We start from the raw sequence: 10629 nt of genomic DNA, 5'->3' as shown, positions 1-10629 counted from the left end.
TTTCCAGTCAACATTGTCGAAGCAGATTGTTTTTTTATCGGTTCATTTCCGTTTCATAGCATTTAGAAAACCCCTCGTTTTCACGGAGAAAAAAAGAGGATTCCATGATAATCGCCCCGTACTGTAATATTCTACAACGTTGTCATTTGTCTGCCTATTTATGAATCGTTTTCAAATAAACGCTAGATTATCGATAGTATATGTGTACGTGTGCACGCTGAAAATCGATTCTCTCAGTTCCTGATCGCTCTTAGAGTCAAACAGCCATATCACATAATCACATAAAAGCTTATATCTCCGTGAAAACGGGTCTGATTATCCTAAGACTGGTAACATAGATTCCTTACCTGAGATCAGATGGTATCCAAATGGATTATTCCAATTCCTGATCGCCATTCGAAAAAAATCTATCCTTTTATTGATCCCACACGCGTATACTGTAAAAACACATAATCCCCGCTGCTCTGAGGGTCCAGAGTGAAGCTGATCGACGCCGGTTGCATGAGTGAGAAGTAAAATGTGGAGTCCGGGTTTTTTTTTCTCATTCATTTTCATTGAGTCCAATCCAAAAGGGTGAATTACCATCTGGGAGACAATAGGGGGCGCTTTTTTCACATCTGAGCGCCTGGGGTGGCTGATTTTCCAACGGTAGACTCGGTTGATGAAATATGAATTCAGATCGCTAATAAAAAAAAAAAAAGAGAGAAAAAACGAATATTCTCGTGATGGGCATTCAACCCGCGGGGGATAAACCCGAGAAAACTCGGGTTGGGCAATCAAGGTGTTAAAGATAGGAGTGTGTCACATTGTTTGTAGAGCTATATCTATATTCTATATTATAGCTATGGATACAATACTATGGTCATTTGACAGTAACTATCTTCTGTCCAAGATGCAAAAAAGAATAAATGTTTTCATGAATACGTTTGCGTGTTATGCCGTGGTGACTATAAGTATAATTTCGGAATGATCCAGGCTAATTCCTGGGAGGCTGGTTATAGGGTGCAACGTGAATTCTACTAAAAGCATTGGCGTTTCGTCCCTGGACACGCTACTATTTCCAAATCAAATGTATATAATAGATATAGATGGAGGCACAAATGGCACAGAATGACACAAGAGGATTATGGCAAGGACTGAGGGCTATAACTGACTACAAAGTCAGCGCCCCCTCAATGGGGAGCGACGACGCCTCCCTTGCGGACAAGCTCAACACCTTTTCCGCTCGGTTTGGTGCAAACAGTGGCACTGCTAGCCCAACGGCTAGTGACGTCACTGGTGCGCCGGCTGTTGTGGAGGGGGGGGGGGGCATCCGCGGGGGGGCGGGGACGCTCTCTCATTGACGGTACACAGTGTGAGAAGAGCATTTATGCAGGTGAACACCAGGAAGGCTGCTGGCCCAGATGGAATAACAGGACACATACTTAAGTCCTGTGCCAACCAGCTAGCCCCTGTGTTCACCGCCATATTCAATCAATCCCTGGCGGAGTCGGTGGTCCCTGCCTGCTTCAAGATGTCTACCATCATCCCTGTACCGAAGAAACCCTCCCCAACATGTCCAAATGACTACAGACCGGTGGCACTCACCTCTGTGGTCATGAAATGTTTTGAGAGGCTGGTCAAGGACCACATTTGTGCCTCCCTCCCCAGTGATATGGACCCTATGCAATTTGCATACAGGACAAACAGGTCCACTGACGACGCGGTCTCCCAGGTACTGCACAGCACCCTCTCCCACCTTGACCGTCAGAAGGGGGGCTATGTAAGACTGTTGTTCATTGACTACAGCTCAGTGTTCAACACCATAGTCCCCACCAGACTGGTGGACAAGCTGATCGAGCTGGGTCTGAGCTCCGCCCTGAGCGCCTGGGTACTGGACTTTCTGAGTGAAAGACCCCAGGCGGTCAGGGTGGGGGGTCAGACCTCCAACACCATCACCCTGAGCATCGGGTCCCCCCAGGGCTGTGTTCTAAGCCCCCTGCTGTACTCACTCTACACACACGACTGTGTGGCCAAGTTCAGCTCCAACTCCATAGTGAAGTTCGCCGACGACACGTGGTGGTGGGGCTGATCTCGGACAACGACGAGAAGGCCTACCGGGAGGAGGTTGAGGTACTGGAACGCTGGTGCCAGGACAACAGCCTGCTCCTGAACATTGGTAAAACCAAGGAGCTGATCGTGGATTATAGGAGAGGACAGCAGGAGACACACACACCACTGATGATTAACGGGGCTACCGTGGACAGGGTGAGCAGCTTTAAGTACCTGGGGGTCCACATCTCAGAGGATCTGACATGGTCAACACACATAGACACAGTAGTAAAGAAGGCGAAACAGCGCCTCTACCACCTGAGACAGTTAAGGAAGTTCAGAGTATCGGGGAAGATACTCCAGTCCTTCTACTCAGGAGCTGTAGAGAGCATCTTGACCGGAAACATCACTGCCTGGTATGGAAACAGCACGGCACAAGACAAGAAGGCCCTACAGAGAGTGGTGCGCTCAGCCGAGCCTACCACGGGTATTGCACTACCTCCCCTGCAGGTTCTATACAACAAGAGGTGCAAATCCAGAGCCTGCAGGATAATGAAAGACCCTCACCACCCCAATAACAGCCTGTTCCAGCTGCTGAGGTCAGGCAGACGCCTGCGAACCCCAGCTACTAGGACAGAGCGGCTTAGGCTCAGCTTCTTCCCCCAGGCCATCAGAGTCCTGAACAATGAACATTGAGTACCACTGTAACACTTTAGCATGAGCGGGCACACACTCAGGCCGCACGCACCCTCACTTATTGCCAAAAGGAAAGGCCACTTTAAATTAGTATTAGCAACAGTAACAGTGTATTGCACTACTATTACTACTACTGTTAACTGTCAACTGTTACCCGTCATTGCACAAATGTATTGTTACCTGCTACCTGTTATTGCACAATTTTATTGCACACATTTTTTGTATTGGATTCTATTATATGTTATATGTTGTACCAATTGCACATCGTTGCGGGCAAGACCACCCGCATTTCATTGTATATCCGTATGCCGTGACAAATAAAACTCTTGACTTGACTTGAGGTATTATGTTTCATCATGAATGAAATGGGGTCGTTTCTGATGCTTTGATTGCCATTCGTTATTACCACAACACACGCCGATCAGTTGGATCGGTATGAAAACATTGTTGGATCAAGCTGAAATTGACGTCAGATAGTCCTTACCTGTGGTCGGGGCTATTCCAAAAAGAATATTCCAATTGTTTGATCGCCATCTGGTCCATGACATAATACGGCACAACACATGCATCGATTGTCCCGAAAACGATTCAATGCGATCGAGTGAAGCCCTAGGCTTCCCTGTACTAAAAAACTGTGCCCGGAGCGGTTTAAACATAACACCCGGTCTGGAACAGGGTTTACTGAACTCTCTATACTGCCACCTGGGAGGATCTGGCCGGTACTGCACCCTCAGGGTCCCAGTATGCCTTTTAACGGCAACATACAGGTCCGTGACATTGAATATAGAATATTAAAATCGAGGAAAAACTATCCAAAAACGTATATATACGCCCTTAACTCATTGAACGCCAGAGGTCGATGTTGGCGTGTGGCGTGTGCCAGCGCTCTGTTCAATGGGGATAAATTCCGGTGTTTGCAGTGCTAAAACTATATTAAATATTATAGCTATGGATCTAATAACATTGTCGATTGTCAGTGAGTTTCTTCCGGTCAACATGCAAAAAACAGATAATTTTTTCATCCATACATTTCCGTTTCCGTTCCGTGAGTATAGTTTTAGAGTGATTCTTTGTAATCCCGGCAAACGACACCAGCGTTTTACTGCATTTCATTATAAATCGTGCCATTTCTCGCCTGGATCAATAATCAATCTGAAATCAATGCTAGATTATCGGCATTATGTTTCATCATGCATGCAAGAAAGGGTGGGGGGGGGGGGGGGGTCATTTTTCTATGCTTCGATCGCCACCAACGGGAAACGGCCCACACCGCAGACCCACGCTCCGATCGCGGGGAAAAAAATATCGGATCAATGCAAGATTGATAACATATAGTCCTTACCTTGTCTATGATGTACTGAGATAAGAATAATCCAATTATCTGATCGGCATTCCAAATACTGATCGCGATCGTGTGTCCAACATAATCCAGCATTGAACATGACCAGGAGGGGCGGGGACCCTCGTCGATGCCATCCCTATAATCGCTTGTCTTGCCAGAGTATTTAGACCCGCCCGCACGCCGCAGCTTGGCCCAGAAAACCAACCACATCGTTTCAAATAGAGTGCAATAGCGGCCGCCGGCCGCAAGGCGTTAGGCGGCGGTATTGGCCGTTTGCGATCTCAGAGCCATTCCCAATGATGACATCAGGCTGGATGGATGAATTATGAATGCATATAGCGAATAAAAGAAATAGCGATTAAAACCCGACTTTTCTCGGGTTTGGCGCCCAGCGCATGGCGAGTTAACCCGGGATATCTCAGGTCCGCCCCCGATGGTTGACGCCCAATAACGTATATAAACATTGTTGGCCGTGAAAGAGTTAAAGGTGTTGTCAGAAACATATTTTCAACTTCAGGTAGATAAAGAGAAGGTTTACACTTATGTGTCACATGCACATAACACACACATAATGTGCACATAACACACACATAATGTGCACACGCTGTGGTGTCTCACCAGACCATGTGAGGCTGAGAGCAGCGAAGGTGAGTGCCGTGTTGAAGCACCGGTGTTCTCAATCTGCTCTGTACACGCTCTAATAATTATCATAATTATTGTATGATAGTGTAAAGTATATTTGGTAATGATGATATGTAATGACCACTTTTAAGTAGAAAAGCCTAACCGGGGACAGGGGTCGCAAATTAGCCTTGGCTACAAATCCTACATGCAATACATCTGTATCTTGTTATTGTAACCAGCTGCAATGTTTTAAAACACATTGTTGCTTAAGCCACTTGCCAGCTGTCGTGAGTGAGGTGAAATCTGACTGCCATTGCTGGGGAGCGGTGCATTGTGGGAGTAGAGAGGTGAAGAGGAAAAGACGTCCATGTGCTTGGGCGGGAAGCTGGAGCTGCTCACCATCCCCCTCAGTGGCTGGATAGACTGCAGGTGAGTGAGGGACAGACAGACGCATGCTGAAATCAATGTCCTGTCTTTCTGTCACCTTCTATGTGATGATGGATGTGGAGATGAAAGGGTGTAGTTTCATTAGGGCTGTCAAAACTGGCAAAAGATTACATTTGACTATTCCTAAAAAATATATATAAAAAAATATATATATATTTGAACCATTCGATTATCTATTATTGCGCATTATATCCACAAGAGGGCAAACCAATACAACCAGAGACAAATAGTATAGATAATATCTATTTAAACAAAATAACACCAGCATACATACATATATTCTCTCACATACCGGTACATATTAGGGATGGGACTTTCTAGCAAAAGTGCTATTCGAAAATTCGTGTTTCATAATATCGAATATTAGCCGCCCCCCCCCCCCCCCCCCCCCCAGGGACCGACAATAAATCAAAATGACACCATTCACCATCGTAGCCTATAATAACAGCATTGCATTGGCCTATCAACCGGCTTTAATAAACAAACAGAAACAGTAGCATGTGCATATTTTTGATCAATTAGGCTGCCTCTAAATATAAAAAGGAATTAAATAAGAATGTTTGCTTCAATAAAAAAAGCATTTTATATAAAAAATTATAATAATAAAAAAATTAATAACATATTTTTTTCAAAACAAATATTCGATTGTAAAAAAAATAAAATCGATCTTAAGAACAGAATGACTATTTGAATTTTCGGTCCCATCCCTAATACATACAGTATATTCTCTCTCTCTCTCTCTCTCTCTCTCTGTGCGCATGCGTGTGGATGGTGGAGCGGGTGGTTTGAGTGTGGGTGCTGCCGAGAGTTTGCGGAACGCGTGAGTCTTTCTAAATTTTTCCTATCTTTATGTTGTTTGTCAAAATGTGAATTGGACTGGGGTTTATTTGGCTGGTTGTGTGTTGATGGTGGGCTGGTAGTGTTGTCAGTGTTCGCTTAGGCAGCTGTCTGCTGTCGCGGTGGCATGGACTTCTCTAAGCTGACCAGGAGACATGGTTTCAAAGTCGCGCCGGCATTTCCGTGTTCAGTGGAGGAATGCAGTCTCGTTGTTGCGGGAATAGTAGGCGCTTCGGCCGTTAAGTCTGCGGCCAGGATGAATGGGGGTATCGTTTTCTTTGTGGATGATTTGATTAGGGTTAATCAACTGATAACGGACGGTTTGATCATACGTGATACGTTTGTATCTGTGATGCCGCTCACAACACCTGCCATTAGGGTGACGTTGTCAAACGTTCCCCCGTTGGTGAGCGACAAGCTTATATTAAGGGAACTCGCCAGGTTTGGGAAAGTTGTAGCTCCTTTAAAGAAAATGTCGTGCCCTGGGGAGGGGCCGAGCAGGGGGGAAAAGGAGGGGGAGAGTGCAATGAAGAAGGGAAGAGCAGCTTGGGGTATGAATCGAGGGGTTGAGGGGGGGGGGGACAGGGGAGGAGGGGTAGTGGGGAGTTTTCTGAGAAGGTTATCGTACCAGATAGAAGTGATAAGGAAATGGAAGGAGTAGATACGGCTGAGATTGCAGTACGGGGAAAGAATAGTGGAGATGGAACGGTGGGGGGGGGGGGGGGGGGTGGTGGAAGGAGCTTGTGTCTGCCGGGACGCGTTAAATAGCCAGGTGAGGAGTGAACCTGTTGACATACAAGGGACAGTTGTATGGGATGAAGATGTGGGGGGGGGGGGGTCGTGGTGGGAAGGATTACAGAGGGGACAAGTGGCCCTGTTGTGATACAAGGGGAAGATGATGGGGATGAAAATGTGGGGGGGGGGGGGGGCCGTGGTGGGAAGGATTGCAGAGGGGGCAAGTGGACCTGTTGTAATACAAGGGGAAGATGGTGGGGATGAAAATGTGAGGGGGGGGGGGGGTCGTGGTGGGAAGGGTTACAGATGAGGGGAGTGTACCTGGGGTGGCTGTAGCTGTTGAGGGGCCAGGGTCAAGGGACTCAGTTGAGGGGGTCAGGGTGGAAGAAGTAGAGGATATTGACATGGGAGAGGGGGACGGCGGGGTGGGGGTTGTTAGGCAGAAGAGGAAGATTGAAGTAGTTGGGTTGTCGAGCTCTCAAGCTAAGAAGACAGGTGGGACGGAAGAACTTAGCAGTACGCAGAGTACACAGGGGGTTTCATGGGCGGAGATGTGTGTTGATGATGATGACTATGAGAGCGATGGTTTTTCCTATTCAATAGATGCAATGAAACTGTTTTTACAGTTGACAAAGAACAGGAAGGGAGTAGAGGTGAAAGATTTTTTTCCGGATAAGGATTTGTTTGTTTTGGCAGCAAAGGAACATATGAGGTTTAAAGGAGATGGTCGTTTTGTTGACACAGATATATACAGGATGAGAAAGATTGTGCAGAAGGTGCTGCAGGGCCCCAGTGTGGTGGAGGCTGGAGTGGAATCGGTGTAGTTTTGTTTGTTTTTATTTGTTTTTTTTTGTTTGACCTTTTTTATTTCTAAATGAGAGTTTTTTTATTGAAGGGACTGGTGTGGTGTCACTTAGGGCTGGACATTTCAAGGTGTCCCGATACCGGGGCAAGGAGGCTGAGACTTTTTTTGTTCATCTCATGTACTCTTATACATTTGTGGAATTTTATAAAGACTGGGACTATGGAGGATTCAGGGACAGGAGCGGGGCGTATCGTTTTCATGCCCGATGGGAAGGCCACGCATTACTCCTTCGGCAGACCTTTCGTCAGAGTCGTCATGGGGGATGTTTGTCTCTGCCGTCTTTTTATGTTACCGGCACCGGTACCTTGTTCAAGGGGTGGAAGGTATGACTGTGGGGCTCATCACGTTCTACGCCGAAATAAACGGTTTCCTGATTCAGCCTTGGAGGGTGATGGTAAAGCGGACTTTGCTGGTTAATTTCTACCCGATGTTCGGAATGGGTTTCATCAGGGTTTTGAGCTCTCGAATCAGACTGCTCGATGGGAAGTCACTGGGGGCTGCCAGTCTCCGCACGGGGGAGTGGGAGGTGATGTTGGAGCGGCATCTGAACCAGGGAGGAAAAGGCGGCCTCGGACGGGGAGGCAAGGGTAACATACTGTCTGATGAGGATGTCGGTCCAGAGTGCATCTCGATCCCCCTGCTCTGTTTTCGGCCCCCGACATCATCGATGACATGTGATATAAAACTGGTGGACGGTAGGAGCAAATGTGATAAGGCTGAAGGAGGATGATCAGCTGACAGGGCGGCCCTGTTTATCCACGGGATAGGCTTTGACTGGAGTCTGTCGGACACGCACAAAGGCCTGATGTGTTGTACCACACGGGGAAAGGTGAAGCTAGAGACGCTCTTCTCAGGACTACGGTTTCTACAGTGCCTCTCCGGTGTCTCTCTCTCTGATACGCCCAGAACTTTGGATCTTTTAGGTTTTTTTTTCCCTATGGGGGAAAATTTCAAGTGACAATTTGGTTCAGTTTCAGCATCGTTGTCCCTCATTGATTTTTTTGTTTGTTTTGTTTTTGTGTGTTTGTTTGTTTTGTTTGTGTTTTTTTTGGTTTTGAGTTGTAGAGTATTTTTAATTTTGAACGTTTTGTTGCATCTTGTGTAGTTTTAGTAAAGAATAACGTTTTTTATAAAATCAAAACTCTCTCTCTCTCTCTCTCTCTCTCTCTCTCTCTCTCTCTCTCGTAACTAAAAGCACAAGGACCCATCGAGCATCAACAGGACACTTACAAGTTCCAGACCGCTGTGCTTAAGCACTTTGTTTTCCAACTGTTTTATTTATTTATTTTTTATATATGGTTGTAAACAGTGACTCTTAATAATAAACACTGTTAGGACTATCTGACTCTTAATAATAACTGTTGCCTTTGTCTGGTCTGATTCCAGACCTGCAGATGCAGCCGTCGTGGACCGACAGTCTGAACTGAACAAAGCAGCCTTTTTTGTTTAGTTTGAGCAAAACATATACTAGAGGCACATCCTATATACACATACATTTTTCAGTATAACGACACTACTACATCTCTGACATAGTGACAACGCATTATAATGTAGTGCTGATAACAGGTTAGTGTGTGCTGATGATCTAATCTGGCTTGATTCTTTTGCATAACAACACACTTAAAATGGAGAATGTCCTGAGAAGAATTACTCTCAACAACAGCTTGTTCACGCCGGAGTGAGACAACTTGTGTCAGAACTCAGAACCCTTAGACGCGGCTAGTGCATAGACCTCCGAGTACACTGCCTACGCTTCAGAGTAAGAACCAAAACAACCAATGAACTAGACTAAACAACTCTGCGGACTAGACATATCAGACATTACTCCTGGGAGCTCTGGTACGTTTCCTGCCGCTGCTATCGAAAATGGAGCTCTCTTTTTTTCATGGTCATTTAGAATCATACACTAGCTTTATGACTCAAATCTTACTTGACATGGAAAGGCATAAATTGCCCAGGATGTGAAGGCTGTCAGCTCCATTTAGGACAATGCCATCCGCTGGCTGTGCTTGTTAAGAAGCCTTGTCAATCAAAACGGTCACACACAGACACAGACACAGACACAGACACACACACACACACACACACACACACACACACACACTCACCTGAGGCATGAACCCGGGACTTGGTCGGTTGCTGGTGGGGCTGAGATGGCTGGGAGGGGGCACCATAAACCTGTGGCCTGGCTGGGGGGGCATGGCAGACATAATCTGCGAGGGGGAACCTCCCCCCGGAACAGTTCGCTGGAGACGCACACTCTGGTACCAGCTCCAGGGCGGAGGCTGCGGCTGGGGCTGCCAGTGGGGCTGGGGGTTCAGCTTCTCCACCTGCATCTGGAGCTGGGCCAGGGTATTATGGGAGGCCAGGCGGGGCCCCGGGGCCAGGCCACTGGGGGAGCCCGAGGGGCCCTGCCCAGGGTGGGGAAGCTGATGAGGGATGCCCTGAAAACCTCCCAGCTGGTGGCCTGGTATGCTATCCACCACCAAAGAGCCTGAGGGCATGTGGACAATGAGACAGATTCAGCATAACAAGTAGGAATGCTACACTCCAGATACATCTTTTATCATTAGCATCTTTGAAAGAGCGGCACTTCATAGTAACCACAAACCCTGATCACTTCCATTGTTATAGTATAACCTTACAAATGGACTACTAGTTTTTTAGTACTACTAGTACTACATTACAAACTGTACTAAGGGCAACCTGGAAAGGAAACTGGGCACCAACTAGATTCCATATAAAATGACAATGAATAGTACAATAGCACTATTAATGATAACATCAATATTAAACAATATTAATGATAATGTCCGAGTCTTTAAAGGTAGAATCTGTAATGCCATAAAACGCGACTTCTAGATAAAAGAGCCCTGCTTGGTATTTGTTTACATTTTTGTTTTAGTCTGGTTTGTGAGTTGGAGAAAAGCAATGTACATAATGTACTGTACGTGGTATGTCTTGCACTGTGAGGTCCTGCTGTCTATCGTGTGTCACTGTGAAAGGCTGTGAGTTGTTGCGGCTCTCCTTTGATGCTATCAAGACAATATTC

The 10629-nt window shown here is 46.4% G+C and overlaps 1 protein-coding gene across 3 annotated transcripts in view; it reads right to left on the bottom strand.

Annotated features, from left to right (window-relative positions):
- Positions 1 to 10629, bottom strand: part of LOC311245115 (transcription intermediary factor 1-alpha-like) — a 32122-nt gene that overhangs the window by 9598 nt on the left and 11895 nt on the right. For all 3 annotated transcript variants that reach the window (XM_084334903.1, XM_084334904.1, XM_084334905.1), the window contains exons 9-10: positions 9686 to 10071; positions 4973 to 5116 (exon numbers count right to left, since the gene is read on the bottom strand). In XM_084334903.1, the coding sequence (XP_084191029.1) occupies positions 4973 to 5116; positions 9686 to 10071 (530 nt within the window). The remainder of the gene's footprint in view (positions 1 to 4972; positions 5117 to 9685; positions 10072 to 10629) is intronic.

The sequence above is a fragment of the Notolepis coatsorum genome (assembly GCF_963971535.1).
Source record: "Notolepis coatsorum genome assembly, chromosome: 18".
Classification (NCBI taxonomy): domain Eukaryota; kingdom Metazoa; phylum Chordata; class Actinopteri; order Aulopiformes; family Paralepididae; genus Notolepis; species Notolepis coatsorum.
This window is presented reverse-complemented; position numbering and strand designations above follow the sequence as displayed.